At 47.4% G+C, this 18,297-nt stretch overlaps 1 protein-coding gene across 1 annotated transcript; it reads left to right on the forward strand.

The window, feature by feature from the left end:
- Positions 1 to 6,164: 6,164 nt before the first annotated feature.
- On the forward strand, positions 6,165 to 11,842 carry LOC113407175 (vesicle transport protein GOT1A-like). Its single transcript, XM_026655304.1, has 5 exons — positions 6,165 to 6,231; positions 7,566 to 7,657; positions 9,009 to 9,187; positions 9,674 to 9,737; positions 11,761 to 11,842. The coding sequence occupies exons 1-5, from the start codon at positions 6,195 to 6,197 to the stop codon at positions 11,797 to 11,799; spliced, it is 411 nt and encodes a 136-aa protein (XP_026511089.1). The 5' UTR covers positions 6,165 to 6,194; the 3' UTR covers positions 11,800 to 11,842.
- Positions 11,843 to 18,297: the final 6,455 nt, after the last annotated feature.

Genomic DNA, 18,297 nt, shown 5'->3' on the forward strand with positions numbered 1-18,297 from the left:
CATAGAGAACAATCCTGTGCTGGCCTTTGGGAAAGGGACTAGATACCCATCTCTAACTTCTATGGTTCCCTGCTATGTTTGCATGTGGAACGGCACGCAGGCAACTGACACTCGTAACTCACTGCACTGAGACACGCATACCCTGGAAATTCTTTTCTCCTGAAGAACAGAGAGCTAGACTAGTTCCTCTGCCGTTTTGGAATAACTGAGATCAGGTGTGCATGGTGCTGAGTCACTGCTACACCGTCTCCGTTCCTGCAGTACCTTATGAGATGAGCCTGCTCTTCCAGATGTGTCTTCATTGTTTCCCCCCAATACATTGAGAGAATCATCATCTCGGGGGGACATATCAGGGGTGATGGAAGAGATCTAGTTCAGAGAAGCATCCAAGAGGTTGGCTGCTCTTCTGAAGCTTGTCAGAACTACCTGAACCATCGGGGTCTGCAGAATCTAGCATTATTTCAGCACTGCTGCTTCCCAATGGAAACTCATAAGTGAGAAGGTCCATCTAGACCTCAGCTCAGTTCAAGCAATGGTTTGGAGGATGGAGGTTTCTTCTATCTGTCCAAGTTAGTTTCCTTGTCCCTTCTCAAAATTAGGGCTGCATGCAAATGCAAATGTATTTTCCACCACGCAGTGGATTTGCAAGTGCTCAGCTCCCATTTAGGTACTTAAACATGGGCAAGATTTTTAAAAGTGCCCACACCCGGCAGCTCCCGCTGTGATATTGATGGGCAGATTTTCCAAACAGCACTGAAAATCTGGCCACTTATTTTGGTGCCTAAGTGGGAGATGAATTCTTTTGGAAATTGGACCCTGTGTTTCACAAAAAATACTTGCAATTTCATTCCAGACCCCCTTTTTTGGGGGGGGGGAGGGGAATCCCAGCAATATTATTTTCCTTGAATTCTCAGTGAAATTGACAGGTTTTGTATTGAAACCTGAAAATCTATTTAATTTTTTTGCTAGAATGGAATTTTAAAATTCCCAAATCTGGAATTGAAGCCTACGCTCAAAATTAAGACCAATCTGGGTTGAATATGGGCTTGCTTTTTCATTCCAAAATCTACTTTTTCAAGTGCAAAGTTGTGAAATGTTGCTGGCTGCATGCAAAATGATCTGGTGTAACGAAACTGACCTGAAATAGGAAAGCCTCAAGTGTCGAGCTTTCCCAGTGTTGCTGTGAATATTATCTGAGCTCCTCTGTCAAGAACCCCTCTTCCTATGGACTTTCCAGTACAGTTAGATGCCCTGTTCTAACATCAGACAGTATTGGACTTCTGCACCTTTACTACACTGCTCTTACCTCCACTGGTGCAAATCAGGATTAACTCAAATGAAGACAAAATAAATTCAGAGCAGAGTGTAGGAGTGGACAATCAAGCTCTGTACCTTATACTAGAGACTGGGGCTCTGTCAATTCACTACATGGAGGAAGAACTGTTTTGTCCCAGCACTTGAAACTCCAGATGATAGTTCTGAAAAAGGCAACGCAATGGAGATGCGCAATCAAGCTCAATCTATTTTTTAGCTTTCTTTCTCCATTGGCCTGATCCTGATTGCATCTGAGAACTCACATCTCCAGCTGAAATATAGAGACGGTGCAAATGCTCAGCACCTAACAAGATTTCTGCTTCTTCCCAGCCATGCCACCAGTTGAGTGAAATGGGAGCTAGCTGGCTGCCTGCCTGCTGTAGCCTGTGAATCAATTTTTCTTTCTAGTTTGGCAATACACATAAAATCCAAGGAAACAGAACCTCTCTGCCTAATGGATCTATCTAGCATCTCCCTAGATTATCTGTCTACTTTTAATTTTGGCAATACACAAAACATCCCAGGAGACAGAACTTTCCCCAGAATCAGATCTATGAATCAATCTTTCTTCCTTTCTTTTAGCAATACATATAACATCCCTGGGGGATAAAATAGCCCTGCTCCCATAATGGAATCCCAAACAGCCCCTGTTCGCTCATAAAGCTGGCCCTTTATTTTGCTATACATGCCTTAATATATGTTTTATGGAAATTATACATTTATATAATATATATATATATTTGTTTTTCTCTCCTTTTCCGGGTGGTACTGTTTTGTGCTAACTTTCTCTCTCTCTCTCTTTCTCTTTCTGCTGGGCTCTTGGCATCAGCCCCGCCAGAGAGTTATAAAAGGAGATTCTTTGCCAGTTCATCAGAAAAAAAAAAAAAGACCTATTTAAATATACATATATATATTTTCTGCTTTTATTAAAAGCAAATTTATTTAAAATAAAATATAAAAACTGTAAGTTTTGAGAAATGATGCATTTATTTCCCTGTTACTGAATAGGTAGCACTCTGTATATGACCAGGTCCTCAGCTGGTGTAAATTGGGATCGTTCTGAAGTCATTAGAGCGAGGCTGATTTGCATATGCTGAAAAGCTGGTCGTCTAGGCACAGTATATGAAGACATATAGGACTGTACCGTATTGGGGATTGCAGAGGATGTCTTGCTGGTACGCAGCTGTCAGTCATGGATCCTTGTGACTGTATGTGGGATTTTTAATCTTGAGTTTCAATGTTACATTTTTACCTCCCTTTTGTTTTTGTGAATGGTTTCTCTGTGATGGTGTGACTAGTGCAGAGGGCTGCCTATCAGTAGCCCAGCTGCTAACCTCACCAATACACCCGAAGTGTATACGCCAGGGCATAAGCCCAGGGAGGATGGTCTCTGCATGGTGGATGTGCCTTTCTTTGCTGTGAATGTGCCCCCAGATGTAAAAGGGGGTGGCTGAACTGCGAAAAATGCAGCCAAGCTAGGAGAACCCCCAGGACCAAACTGGGGTGCAGGAGCTGAGCAGAGGCAGGAGAGAGGTTGGACGGTCAGGAGGATTGTTTCTAGCGGCCCAATTGAAAACCCACCAACATCAATGGAAAGACACTCACTGACATTAGTGGCCTTTGCATCATGGATGGAACCAAGAGACAACTTGGAGTTCCCACCAGAGTGTCAGCCCCGCAATGGGCTCCCCCTTGACTCTCCAGTCAGTCCAGTCTCCCATCATGAACAGGGCTCTCCTGCATCTCAGCTCCGACAACACAGTTCCTAGGGGAGGGTACATTTAAGGGAAGGGGTGGGGGAGCAAGGCAACCCCACTGGTAAGCACCCTTGAAAGGCCTAGGGATTCCCACGAAGGACACAGGGAGCTCCTAAAAAGAACCTTCCTGGCATTAAGGCACGACCTAGTAGATGTAGAGGGGACAGCGAGGAAACCTCCCCACTATGCGAATAACAACGTAGTGTCTGTGACCAATCCCTGCTACTGTCACTTTAAGAGTTTCCAAAGTTACAAGCTGTGAGCTCTCAGTGGCGTGGCTGAGGATCACAATATTACAGTATTGTGGAACTGTGGTTTTTAATTATTTTAATTTTATTTTGGTTATTTTTCATAACACCTTCATATACCAGCGACTCTTGTAAAAAAAAAAAAAAAAAAAAAACTACAAAAAAAAAAAATCTATTTATGCACATTATTTTTTGGGGGGGTGGGAGGAGTGGCAAAAATTAGATTTTTGCTAGTGTTAGACAAATAAAATTATCCAAGAAACAATGTGATGTTGCTGTCTTTCTTTCTGTATAAAAGTGACCTTAGATGACAACTACTATAACATTAGATCGAAGAGACCATGGTCAAATGGCTGTCGCGTTTCAGCAGCTTGAATTCTTCACCCCAATCTTCCCAGTAATTAAATCAGTGGTAGTTTGCTTTGTATTTTTCCCAACAGCATTTGTTTTAGATGTAGCTACTTAAAAGATCCAATCTCACACAAGGGAAAAAATGCATTTGTACCTTGCAAGTTTGTATAAAATAAAAATTGCTGGTTTGTAAATAGATCATTTGTTGAGCTTGTCCTTCTTGCGACTAGAGCTAGGGGACGGACATGCTTGGACATATTTAGGGGACCAATTTTCAGAGGTGCTGCAGCTTCCGTTGATGTTAACTTGAGTTGTGGGTCCTTTATTATCATTGGAACGGATCATAATTTCTGTTGTAAGACCTTGTTTGAGTTGCTTATAGCTTTGCCGATCTAACTATTCAGGCTGAAATTTTTCATGATGACTGTCTACCCCAAGCTGATTTTTTTTTTTTTAAAGTTTCAGCTTAAATAGTTTGGCCATTTCAAGGAATGAGGCTAGGGGGGAATACATTGCTTTGCCAATGTTTTTAAAAAAAAAATCGTACCTGCTTTCATTGAGTAGCTCTAGTACTACCATACTTTCAACGAAGGAGTTGAAATTTGGGGTGCGGGTCGCCCTGGAGCAGGGGATGCGTCTTTTACCATCCATGTAAAAATTCACCCAAATTTGGCCAGGTTATGAGCCTCTGAAAATCTCAGTTCACACATGCTCAGTGGAGATAGAGATATGTTGGAGTTTGGCAGCTTAAATTCTCCAAAATCTCCAAAGAGGGGCCCTATGGAAAAAATAGTATGTGACCATGTAATTGAAGACTGTATCACAGTGTTCTACACCCACTCAGCTGCACTGCCCTCTGGGATAGCAATCCTAGAGTTCCATGTACACAGCTCAGTAGCAATGCCGTCTGAGTGATTTTGAAGGACCTTGTGGGAATCCAGATGGGCACCCGAGGGAACTGTGGGAGGAGAGGCCAAACTCCCACCATCCTCTGTGGAAACTCCAGAGTGACTCCCACAAGTCCCTTGGCTCCAGCATCATTTCCAACGAGGGAAACTCAAGCAGGGGACTTCCAACTCCGCAGCCCACGAGAGGCTTGGTAATGAAAAAGTGAGTATGCAATCCATGGCTTAATGGGGATTCTTGAAGGGTAAGTGCTAACTATAGGCTCAGTGGGGAGCAAATCCATGCTCATCGGGATGCTCTGAGGGTACAACCCAACTCCAGAAAGCAGTGGGGTGGGACGGGACTGCTCAGTGTGAGGACATGGGGCAGAAATAGACCTATGGAGGGACAATTGTGAACAGCGAATGCGTCTGAGCATTTCCCAACCTCCTTGCGAATGTTTTGCAGACAGGAAAAGAGACCAATTGCTGATGAATAATTAATTTCTCACAAACTATCCCTCCTACATGTGATGGCTGGAGCCCATGTCTGGTGAATCAGGTGTAATGCTCGTAGGAGCACGCTCCCTGTATCAGACAGATGCAACGGATGTGCCGGGCTGTGTACTTAGCCTTGCACAATAAAGATTCTCCACTTGCCATTCAAACGGGGGTTGCATGTGGAATGAGCGCGCTCTGTTCTGGAGCAAGGCTGTGCAGTAGAAAAGAGAATCCTGCCACGGCTGAGGCAAGGGGGAAGGTTTAACCCAGCGGGATGTGTGCATGTGGTAGACGTTGCTGCTCCTTGGATAGGTAGCAGATCAGGGCTTGGCCATGGGGTAGTTTTCCGGTGGAGAAGAAATTAGCCGCACGACTGAGCGGGAGAATTAGAGGCAGCAAAGCTTATGTGGCTCAGAAGCCCAAGCACGGTCCCGGAGAAGCCCCATTGGACACTATTTCTAAACGTTCACGGACCAGCAACTATTAAGAAACAAAGACCAAGCTGGGTGGCACTGCTCAGCACTTCAGGTGATCAAAGCATGTTGCAAGCTTTCATCGAGCCAGGGCGGGACAGGTGAGTGTCAGCTCTCTGGGGCAGGGGCTGTCTTTTTGTTCGGTTTGTACAGCGCCTAGCATAGTGGGGTCCTACTCCATGACTGGGGCTCCTAGGTGCTAATAACAATACAAAGCAAGGGAGACTCCGGCCTTGTGAATTCTCTTCTTTCATCCTCATTTACAATGGTGTAGGTCAGATTTGAATCAGGCCCTTGATAGGCAGGAATGGGCCATTCATAGAGATCTCTGGGCAGTAGGAACAACAGAGAGGGGCAATACAGAACTCTGCTCTCCCAGGTAACAGCGATGGCAGAATCCCCAGGGGTACTTTATGCAGAAGAAGCTCCAGGTAAGGGACTACAGGCCTGTGCTGGTTTCAGAGAGGGAACCTAGCGGTGATGAGCACCACATTAGCAGCTGTGCCTTTTAAGGTTATTGCCGCTGCTGTGGAGTTAATGATTTGCGGGATGACGAGGTAGGGATTAAAGACCTTTCCAAGGGTCACTGGTTGGGAGCTCGTGGAAGCTGTGGGTCCACCCCCCACCACACCCCGCTCCACACACACCTTGTTTCACGCCAGGCTTATGCCAGGGAAGATGGTGTCTCTCACGGAGTTTCAGAGTGAGTAAGGGACGCAGCCTCAGGGGGGTTGGTTGTTAACTCGTCAGTGATACTCCGTGAACCCGGGGAACAGCCTGTCTCAGAGCCTGGGGCTTATCTGCTCCGTCCGGTGTGCGATGCTGTGACTGCTGGAGCTCAGAGCCAAGTCTGGGCTGGAGCTGGAGGTTGCTCTGTGGCACCAGTCACAGCAGATCAGGGAGTGTCAGAGGCAGAGTGAACTACTGTCCTGCCCCTGCCCCTGCCCCAAGGGCCCTGAGTCTGGTACTGTCCCTGCAAACCCTGATGGGTGTTTGTCAACACCACAGAAACACCATTCCACAGAAGAGGGAAACGTGCATTTCACAGCTCTGCAGAACTCATAACTCACCACAACTGGCAGCGTCTGCTCAGATGAGATCTGGGTCTACAACGCCAAGGCAGGGGGAAGTAGATCAAGGGTGAGCTGGCAGTTCTTGAGGTTGGAGTGGGGGAGCCCAGGACTGGCATAGCAGTGGGCTGTGGGTCAGGATGGAGAGCCGCTGGCGGTGGGGAGCTCAGGACTGGAATAGTGGGGGGGAGGGGGCTATGGGGCATTGGCACAGCTGTGGGGTGTGTGGGGAGCTCAGGACTGGAATAGCAGAGGGGGGTTATGGGTGAGGGCCATTGGCAGAGCTGGGTGTGTGGGAGGTTTGCTGAGCGCTTGCCTTCCCTTCTCTCAGCACTGTTAGTGAGCGCCAAATCTCCCTGAAGAGGAAAATGAAGTGAGTAACTCATGCCCTGACACACACATAAGGTTTGCAGATGTGTCCTGGGTTTTCAGACCAGCTTCTCATTGCTCTAAACCCCTACGACATCCCATCCTTGGCTGCTGTTTGGCTGATAGATAAGTTGGAGAGCCCTGGGCCTGACCCAAAGCCCATTCAAGGCAATGGGAAGACTCTTAATGAGTCCAGAGCTTTGGCTCAGCTCCATTTTGAAGAAGGAGGAGATTAGGAGGTGATCCCTGCCACGTGGAAACCACTTCACAGGTTTTCAGGAAATCGTTTTCCTGTTTTCCAGCTGGCTTAACATCAGACTGTCTCTTTCTCCCTAGATACATATAGGGAGAGAGGCGCTCTGAGGCCAGGGTGATGGGTGAGCTCTCAAAAACCTACCGTAGATAGAAATTGTCTTGACGGGTTTCTAAATATTTGACGCAACCCACAAATTAACCTTCCTTGCTGAGGTGGCGATGCAACGAGGAACCACGGAGTGGATTTGGTGACCGAAGCTGGCACCATCCAACACTTCCTTGGTAGCAATACGTTGTCCTCTGGCTGCTGCGCTCCTAATCGCTGACCCTCCATCTGTTGCAGAGATCGGCGTCGGTCTTGTGGGCTTTGGCCTATTTTTCATCTTTTTTGGGGTGCTCTTGTACTTTGACTCAGTGCTGCTGGCCTTTGGAAACGTGAGTACCTCAAAACCTTGGCCCCCTTCCTTGCCCTTCCTGAGGGCAAAATATAGCACTGGGACAGGGGCCCAGACACGACAACCCCGCTGCAACCAGTCACAGCTCCCATGGTGGAACGTGCCAGCCCTTTGGCCCTGTACAGGTTCCTATTATGAGAGAAACGGGGCTAGTCTCTGTTCAAATCCTGCTCGGGTTGGTGTGGAATAAATTTTCTGCATTTCAGTCCAGCTGTGATGGTGTCCCCATCCTTAATCTCACCACAACTGGTGCTAACTGATCCCCTTGTAGGCAACCTCGAAAGAGAAGCCAAGAATCAAATCACATGGAGACTAAACTACTATCTCCCTACTGGAGATAGTCCTTCCCAATCAGGGTTGAGACACACAGTGTGGGGGACCCTTGTATGGTGCAGCCCATACTTGTGTGGGGTAAATAGAGCATTTCAGTCTCCAGGGAAGTCAGCCCAGCACCTCTCCTCCCAGGCACTAAAGTCCTTCTAAAAGTTGTCTTGAATTTACAAATAAAAAGAACAAAGGGCTTGTCTACACATGGAAGTTCAGTCAGATTCAGATAGGGTGTAAATTTAAAGTGGATTATCTATTCCTGATTAACTCCAGGGGTGGATGCTTTTATTCCAAAGTAGTTTAATCCATTTCCAGAGTGGATTCAGAATAAGGCATCTTACTCCGGGATAAGAGCATTCGCGCATGGCGTTAATTAGGAAGAGTTAATCCAGAATAGCTATTCTGGAATAACTCTCCATATAGATGAGCCCTGTAACATGAACACATTTTCATTCTCATGAAATATCAGAGATGTTTCCTTCTAACACCAAGGGAATCAGCTGGCATCAGAATTCTACCCCAGTCAGTGCATTTCTAGTGGGGTTCTACTAGTGAAACTATAACTACAGTGGGGATAATGATACTGACCTCCTTTGATATCTACTAATGAGAAGTGCTGTGTAAGACCTAGGTATTGTTATAACTGAGAGCAGAATTTAGCCCTTCATTCTCTTATCTACTGCATTTCTGTTGCCTGGGACTTAGGCAAGAAATGCAAGCCTGTTTCCTTACTGCATTATTACATTGGCTTATATGCATTGTCCTTTATAACGGTTACATGGATTGCAAAAGCAGGCAAGTAGGATGCTGCGTTAGCGTGATGGATGGTGCCCAGGTGAGGGGAGAGGGGGATGCCCGTGTCAGCAGATGGGATAGACGAGGGTTCTCTTTGATCACACGGGAAGGAGGAGCTAGAGTTGGCGCCCGATCGGGAATGAATGAAGGGAATGTGTAGACCTTCTCTCCTCTAACAAGTCCTGTGCGACTCCATTTCCTCCGCTTAGCTCCTGTTCCTTTCTGGCTTGGCCATTATCATCGGACTGAGAAGGACTTTCAACTTCTTCTTCCAGAAGGAAAAGCTAAAGGGCACCAGTTTCTTCCTGGGAGGCATTCTCATTGTGCTCCTGAGACAGCCTCTTCTGGGCATGTTGCTAGAGATCTATGGCTTCATCACCCTCTTCAGGTGACTTGTTCGCTACATGCCTTTAGTTTTGGCCTTTGCCGATAGCTTTGCTAGGGTAATTGGCAAAACTCCATAGGTGTAGAGCATTGTGGGTACAAGAGGCTATCTAGGAAACCCCATTCTCATTCCCCTAAGGAATTCCTTAGCAAGCATCCAAAGCTCCCCAGAAAGCCACACAAAAGTCACAGGATCAACTCCCCTGTTGTTTGCAAGGCATTGATTTCAAACACTGTCAGCCAGAAGAGATCCTGCCAGGCCCCAAATCCGTACCAAATCCACATGGCCGTTTGTGTGCTGGCAACAATCTGGCAATCAGCTGGGTGGACAATATTTCCCAGCTAGTGAAAGCTCACAGGAACTTTTTAGACCTGGGTTTATTTTACCCAGTTATAGATCCTAGGGAAAGTCCTTCCTTGACCCTAAATCAGACCACTCCCTTCCCCAGCTTCCACTCATTGATTAACAATGATCTTTGTTTTGCTCCAGGAATTTTTTCCCAGTAGTCTTTGGATTTCTGGGAGCTTTGGGAAATATTCCACTGCTGAGCAAGGTAAGCAAGGCTTTGGGGTTGGGTTTCATGCAGAGTCAGAGGGCTTTGGTTTTGCAAGGTACTGGCGGAAGATCCCAGTAAGGATACTGGACCAAATTCTGAGCTGGTGTAAATCGACAGATCTTTATTGACATTTCCAAAGCTTCACAGATTTACACCCGCTGAGAATTTGGCCCATTCTCCTCTCACACTGGCTTCACATCTCACGTAACTTAATTGATTTCAAATGAGTCACTCCCGATTTACACAGGTGAAAGGGAGAGGAAAATCTGGTCGAAAGAGGCAGTTAAATTTCTGCCCTCAGTTACGCTTGAATTGTTTGAATGTCTGCGTCTCACAGCCATAATTTAACACAGACCTGACCAAGTGCAAGTTTTTAAGAGTTGGGATTTAAAAAAGTCTTCAGATTTGATGTTCCTTCTCATCCGATGTTAATTCTTCCAGAACGTCTCTTTTGCTCCTGCTCTTCTGCTGTTAGCTGATCTTCCGTCTTCTGTAATGATGCTTCCTAAGTACACCTCTACCCCGATATAACGTTGTCCTTGGGAGCCAAAAAATCTTACCGCGTTATAGGTGAAACCGTGTTATGTCGAACTTGCTTTGATCCACCGGAGCGCGCAGCCCTGGCCCCCCGGAGCACTGCTTTACTGCGTTATATCCGAATTCGTTTTATATCGGGTCGTGTTATATCGGGGTAGAGGTGTAGCAGTGATTTCTCACATGTCGTACAGCTGTGTCACTCGCTGGAATCTTGTGTGTTTTCCCAGGATCCTTGCATACCACCATCGTTTTTGTCTTGTCCACATTCAACGCTAGACTCTCACTGATATTAGAATTGGTCAAAAAACTGTGAAAAATATTGGCACAATTTTTGTTGAAATTTCACCAGTGTGAACATTTTTGATCAGCACTAATTCATAGGCAGCAATGTGTATCTGTTCACTAGAGGTCTGGACTGTATCTTCTGTATAGAAAAAAGTCTTAAGCTGTGAATACAGAGTTGCTGAGGAGACGGATTGTACTCAATAGCAAATAGCATCAGGACTTCAACTGGTCATCCCTTGTTACAATGCCAACCACTGTCCTGGGGCAAGTCTGGGAGAGACCGACACTATCCTGGACAAACATTATTGAATTAAGTTTAAAACCTTTGTGGTCCATTTATTCAAAATGCAGTTGTGTCTGGATTATTGTGGGATTGTACGTAACTTCTCTAGAAACCTGACCAATTAAATCTCTGAAAGTATTAGGAACTTCAAAGGGCTTTGGGGACAATCTCTGTGATGTGACTATCCTGGAAAGTACTTGGGAGGAGGGAAATGCAAATTCTCCCCTGTGAAACCAGCCTTTTGAAGCTATGCCCTGGGGAGCGAGACCCCCTGTCTACTGGTTACTTGCTCCTGGAAACTCCAGATCAAAGACCCTTGAACTGTATAACAGATGGACTAAACTTTACCTGAATGGGCTAGTTCTGAGCTGAGGCTGTTATGTACTTGTGACCATAGAGGGTTTTTGAAGGACCATAGAGGTGACCTTTTATGGGGTTTTGAAGGACAAATTAGCTACCACAGCCCATGGCGGAGTTGGGGTGATCGCTGGGAAGCTTTTTAGCATGTATGTAGGTTCCTTTATTGTTTTTAATACATTTTCTCTGTAATGGTTTCATCTTAAGGATAAATCCACTTGCATCACAAGAGCTGTGTGGTAGCTTACCTGTGGGCAGATACACTGTTCTAATGTCTGAAGAGGAAGCAAGGAGGTCTGCTTAAGCAGTTTGTCCTTTGCTGGGAATAGCACAGTGAAGGCAGGGAACTGTTCAGCCTGGGAATACCTCTGTCAGAAGCGGGAGAGACGCGGGGCTCCATCCAAGAAAGACAACAAGCTGGGAAGCCAGAAGCCTGCCCGTGGGTGCCCTTGCTGAACCTCTAAGGGAAATACAGGCGCAGTTGTGCTGAACAGCAAGTGTCACCATTATGTTCAACTGGAGTTTACTACCACTGCTAATGAATTGTCATTGTTGCAGCTATTCCAGAAACTAGGAGACACCAGCTCCTTGGTATGACCTGGAAGAGTTTCCAACAGCTAGTGGAGATAACGTCACCTGCTTTAGACACCCGGATCCGTGGGCAGCCGGCTCTCATTGCACAGACACTAATCTGCGGTCTCTCCAAGCCAAGAGCCACCTGGACTGGACATGCTCTTTTATTGTGTGAAGGAAGCCGCTTGGAGCCAACAGATCCTGCTACCAATTAACCCAAAAATCCAAGCCTTGCTATCAGATTGCTCCCAATCGGAGAGATCTGGCTGAGATTCTCACCTTCCCATGAGCTACACTGGAATGAATGAGTTTCCCAAGCCAGATGGTTGTGCAAGTTGTTGATTTAGTCTTTTGTCATGTCCTCATGAGAGTGAAATTGTATGTGGATTAAAAAGCATGTCTGAGATAATATTGCATCCCAGTCCCATTAGAGCAGTGGTTCCCAAACTTTAACAACCTGTGGACCCTTTTCACTAAAATGTCAAGTCTCACAAACCCCCTCCTAAAAATGAATATTTCCAGGGATTTTCTCCTTTACCTGAGTATAAATTATAAAAGCAGTGATCTTGGAAATATCAAATTTGTTTTTATGACATGCTTATTACGCATTATTTATTATTAATTATTATTGATCGTTATAGTATTTTTATTACATTATGAAAACAGCAACACTCTTCCAAGATCTCACTTTCATAGCTTGTATCACTTTGAATAAGCCTGTTATAAGACAAGGCTCCTATGTTTCATCAAGGAGTATCAGATGTGAAAGCATGAAGGGATTTAAGAAGCCAACTCAAAGAGTTCTTCCTACACAAGCATTCAGGTCTTGAGCAGTCCAGGCAAACAACGCACGTTACAACAAAGCTGAAACTTGCTCTTCATAATAATTTTAAAAACAATACTAGCTGCCTATTTCATTTTAAAAACAGCAAAAACTATCCACCTCCCTTTCCATTTCGTATAAGGAGTCTTGAAGTTTAACTCTTCTCAGTGTGATAGATCTGCTTGCTTTGATCTGCTTAGTTCTTGGAAGTCCAGGGGCTCCGGGCTGCTGGCCCTGTGCTGCCCAGGGTCCCTAGGGACAGCTCTATCCGCCATTAGGGAATTTTTTCCCGAGAACCCCCTGTAACATTTCGTGAACCACTGCATTAGAGGGACATGCTGCTGTTGACACATTGTTCAGAGCGTGTAGTACGTCCCCATTCTGATGGCTGCTCCATACAGGATAGGAGCCTGCTATAGCTAGGAGGGAGAGGAGTTATTCCTTTAGCTCAAGTTAGCTAGATCAAAACTAGTTCAAGTAGGTCTACACATGCTGCAGTCATACCTCCCGATCACAGTGTAGACATACCTTGTATGAGTAGCTCTCAGGAATCATTCTGGACAAAATACCTTATTACAAGCTCTTCTTGTCCTTTTTAAAGGGGGGGTTGTTTGTTTTTTTCCTGGAGAGGGTCGGGAAGAGCTAGGAAACAGGCTTTCCCCTTGAAGGGCTCTGACAGAAACAAAAATGAATCAGGGAACTTGGAAAGAAGCTGCCAGATTTCAATGGGTGTTTAGCACAAAGCTAAAAACAAAGTCGTGTCTGATGCCTCCATGGTGAGATGGGAAGCGACGCAGAGTGTCTAGGGAGCATGGAGTCCTACAAGGCCAATGAGCATCTCAGACCTGTCTGATTCCTTTTAATCCTGGTTTTGTAATATTTTAAAAATCACTAAGCAGCAGGTGCTAAAACTGCAGTGACTTCACTAATATTCCTCTCCGGTCTCTGCGTCTTAGCCGTGAAACAGTGAGCTGCGTTCTCTGGCCGAGCAATCCAATTGTTTGTGTTGTGCCTTTTGTACAAGCTCAAGGTGCCTTTCTGAACTGGAGTTTGCTCCCATCCAAGTCCGCGGCAAAAGTCCCTCATCACATTAAACTGCAGGATCAGGCCCTGAAAGGGCATTGCAGCATTCAGTACGAAATAAGGTGAAGTCCCATTCCCTGGGCCAACCCACTGATGGCGCCAGCCCCTTGAGGCCGGATTCTGCACCCCACTGCAGCACGTTGGGGAATTCTCCCAGTGCAGGAGCGACATAGCTTAGGGGCGCGGCGAAAGGGGGAATGACCAGAGTGCTCTGTGCTCCGTCTCTTCTGGGCTGCAGAACCGCCAACAGGCAGCCATGCAAGGAGGCCTTAAAGGCTGAGGGCTGCTCTAACTTATTGCAGAGGTCATGTGCGCCTCTGGAGCAGCCTAGGATCTGGGAGGTACAAAGAGGTCATAAAGCTCCCCTGCAGCTCCCCCTGCCTGGACTGCTCTTCCCAAGAGGCATGGCCCGGAATCTGCCCCTTAGAATGCCGCCGCTCTGAGAGAGGGCAGGGGAGGTTATGAAAACTCCTGTTAAGCCCCATTAACATTTCATGACCTGATCCAGGGAGAGTAAATTACCCTTTTCGTGTGCAATGGCCATGAGAAACCAAATGATATTTGGGGCCATTAATTAATAAAGAGCTGCAGAGGGGTAAGCAGGTGGTTGCGGGGGAGAGCACAGCAATAGACCGATGATTACTTCCGATAATTATCTCTCGTTTTTTAAAGACCATTCTGCTGCCAAACAGGAGAAAATTGAGCGAGGAGGAATGTACTGTATTGGAAGCCCAGATGCCAAGCAGATAGCTCATGGCTGATCTATTGAGAAGTAGGGCATGTTCTTTTCAGTCTACCGCTGGCTGCAGGAGCGTGAGCTGCCTTTGCTATGATTAAGCACTAAAGGACTTCAGAAACAATGGGGCCTCTCCGGAGCCCTCATCGAAGCTGGAGGCCACGGATCTGGCTGAGGACACTCGGGGAAGCAGGAGGAGTGAACCCATCCTGTCTTGTATGAGGCAGGTTCCGCAAACAGTGATGCAACAATGCTGCATGGGGAAAAGGACAGGCAGAGCGCTAAGCTGCTGCCGGAACAAGGCCATATCCACAGCTGCTGTAATTCTGCACGGATCCGTTGGAAGTCAATGGAGCGATGCCGACATACAACAGCTGAGAATCTGGCCATGTTACCTTGCATTATAACACACCTATGATCACAAGATCACTTCCTTGGCTGAATGTTCTGACCGCTGGCTTTGGGCTCAGCCTTGTCTTTCCTAAAGCCCTGGCCTGGCTTCCTGTTGGCTGTTCTGCAGCCCGAAAAGCTGGAGCACTGAGCACTCTGGTCATTCCCCCTCCCATCCTGTTCTTATGCAAAGGGCTGCACAAGCCTTGTGTTGCACCAGCACGGGGGGTGGGGGGGAATTGCACGAGGCACTGTGGTGGGGGCCAGCAGGGTACAAAGTGGATGGTCATGAGCTAGGAAGCTGTTTGCTTCCAGCACCCCCAGGTCGAGCCCAGCCTGGTTGCATGGGGACAGAAAGCAGCTACATGTCAGACCACTGTTTGGTGGCCCCTGTGCGGAATGAGTGTGTTGGGTCTCAGCCCAGTTCCCGCTGGGCGGGCATCTCCATCACAAAAAATAGCAACCCTAGGGCTCTCTCAGCAAAGAGGCAGCTGAATATTGAAGCGAACAGGGGGACTTAACAGCCCTCTTTTGGCAAGGTGCCATGGAGGACCGAAGGAGCAGGCACTCTCCCATCTCTTGCTCTGGAGGGCGCATTCTTACCTACCCTAGCTCTAAGGAGGCCACCAAGCCAGTCCTGCTGACCCCCTTCCTGCAGGTGACAGTCACATCAACTTGTCCTGTGATTGGCAAGAGCAGGGCACACAGAGGTGGGCAACTCTCACTCCCTGGCCAGAGCCAAAACGGGTCCACTTGGCATCGCCTCTGTGCGGTGGGTCCCTCCTGAATCCCTCGTGCTCCACACCACTGACCCCCTGCAGCACTGACAGCAGCTTCACATCCAGGGTCAACTCCCGGGACTTGCCCCAGTAAGCCCTGTGTATGGGCTACTAGACTTGTCCCCCGCCCAGTGGCTAATGGAGCAGCACGCCTCTGTGGTTCTACAGCTGTGCAATATCTCTATGCAGCTAGTTAGCTGCTGAATTCCTCCAGGGCCATTCCCGGGGAAGCCTTGGGCATGGTGTGGTGGGAGCGTCCGGTTATGGGCAGCTCAGCTGCTTTCCTAGGGAGCCTCTCACTAGAGCTTGCTGTTCCCCCGAGTGCCCTGTTAAAAGACTCGTATTCATTAAGTGCATCTCCTTGAGAAAGAAGAACATGGACGAGGGACCTGGACTGACTCAACTCATTGTGATGCAGGCCCTCTGGCGACTGTCCTGGGGGTCGGCAGGCCATGGCGAATGGTATTGGTTTGTGGGAGCATATCGTTTAATAGCAAGGCCGTCCACAATGGTGCTTCTGCCTCCTTACTCGGAGGTCACTGGAGGTTCTTTGCTTTGCTTCTTGTGGCCTCGTTAGTGCTAAGGCCACTTCCGCCCTATTTTGAGGATTAAAGTGATGCCCAAGCGCTGTGCCAGCTCTCTGAACTGGTGAATTTTTTAGCCCATGTCTCTTTATCCCGTAGGTTTCTTTAAATAACAAGCTTTAGTTTGAAGGCTTTAGCTCCTGCCACTGCTGGCTGTAGCCGCGCTCTCTGGCTCCCAGGGGCTGTCCAGCTCTGAGAATAACATGGGGAGTGAAGCTGTTGGGGTGTTTTCCACCCAGCCGTGGTTTCGCTGCAGAATGCAGAAACTTTGCAAAGCAGAGTGAGTGAGCGTCGGCGCCTCTTCCGACTTGACACACGTTTGGGGAAGAAGGTTTTGAAATTGCTGGAACGGCCCGTTGTGACATTCTGCAAACCAGGACGTTATGCCAGCCAGGGCCGGCTCCAGGGTTTTGGCCGCCCCAAGCAGTCAAAAAGGAAAAAAAAAAAGCCGTGATTGCGATCTGCGGCGACAATTCGGTGGAAGGTCCTTCGCTCCAAGCGGGAGTGAGGGACCGTCCGCCGAATAGCTGGACGTGCCGCCCCTCTCCAGAGTGGCCGCCCCAAGCACCTGCTTGCCAGGCTGGTGCCTGGAGCCGGCCCTGATGCCAGCATAGCTACACTGGTATAGCCTCTGTAGTATAGATGTACCCTGAGTGAAAAGGAAAAGAATTTAAGAAGGGGAAGGGGGCAGTTCCCAGCTGGTATAAATCAATGTAGCCTTGTTGAAGTCAATAGAATTAGGCCCATTTATACCAGCTGATGATCCTGCCCAGAGAGGGGCAAGTTGCATTCTCTTGTTTAAAGTGGTGTATAGTAAAGTTGCACGTGACAGGAACAAGCAATCGAGAAAAAGATAAGTGGCAATTTTCTGAAGTGAAATGGCTGGGGGGCGGGGGAAAGTAGAGGTGGGTCCAAGCCTTGCTGACATCACAACCAGCTCCTATAATAAGGGGGAGAGGTTTATACTGAAGATGAGAGAGATCCAGCCAGCCAGGGCAGCTGCTCACCTATTTGTAAGGGACCGGAGTGGGGAGAAGGGTCTCATCAGTTGCCTCCCTCACTCTGCACACGAAGGCCCACGAGCAGCAGAGGTAAGTGGAGGACAAGATTACGTAAGATCTAAGCTGTGGTTCGTTTTTCATTTCTCCCCTGCTGAAAACGTGGGTTTGCTTTTCATGGAAACTTTTTAAATTGAAACCCAAATGTCCTGTTTTGCGGGGAGGGGTATGTTTAATTTTGGTCAAGGAAAGAGATTTTAAATGGTCAAACTAATCATCATCATCATCAAATAGAATATGATCATGCTTTGTGCTTTGGTAGTAAAAGGACCCCAAGCTCTCGAGGAGTTAGACACTGTTTGATCACTAGGGTTTTCCCAGGCAGCGAAATGGTTTTCCGCACCGTTTTACAGATGGGGAAACTGAGGCACGGAGAAGGGACGCAACTCTCCTCAAGATCACCCAAGACTGCTGCTAACACCAGTTCTGTTGCACCGGTGGAAGCAACACTGAGCATGTACCTCGCCCAGGCTCCCGCCAGCATTTTAAACACCGCGTGGTCTAACCCGGTTCAAAATAGGGCTAGTCAAAATGGAACTTAAAACACTGGCAGCAGCAGGGGGCACATCTCCAGTAGGGCTCCCTATGTTGCTACCACTAATGGATATGAATTGGTATTAGCAAAAAATGGGATTTTTTGTTCAAAATGTCCCTAATATAGACCAGGCTAAAATGAGCTGGGGGCGGAATTTTGGGCTCCTGGCTCCCAGCCCTGTGCTGCGCTGGCTTGTCACAAGAGAACGTTTTGCCCCATAATCATGAAATGGCTTTTTGACCATGCCATGCGGAGCAATTTGGGTCTAAAACTACACGCTGTGTGTGAAATCCTGGCTCCATCAAAGTCAATGGCAAAACTCCCATTGACTTCCGGGAGGCCAAGATTTCACCCTTTAATGTCTCCCTTATCTGCATGACCACTTGCTCTTACTCCTCAACTATTTAAAGTAGCTAGAAAAGGAATTTTGCAGGGACTGTCAGTCCAACAAATTTTATCCACATTTAGAGAGAGAGAGAGAGAGAGAGTGTGTGTGTGTGTGTGTGTGTGTGTGTGTGTGTGTGTGTGTGTGTG

This window comes from Terrapene carolina, unplaced genomic scaffold (assembly GCF_002925995.2).
Source record: "Terrapene carolina triunguis isolate 2854851 unplaced genomic scaffold, T_m_triunguis-2.0 Scaffold199, whole genome shotgun sequence".
Taxonomy (NCBI): domain Eukaryota; kingdom Metazoa; phylum Chordata; order Testudines; family Emydidae; genus Terrapene; species Terrapene triunguis.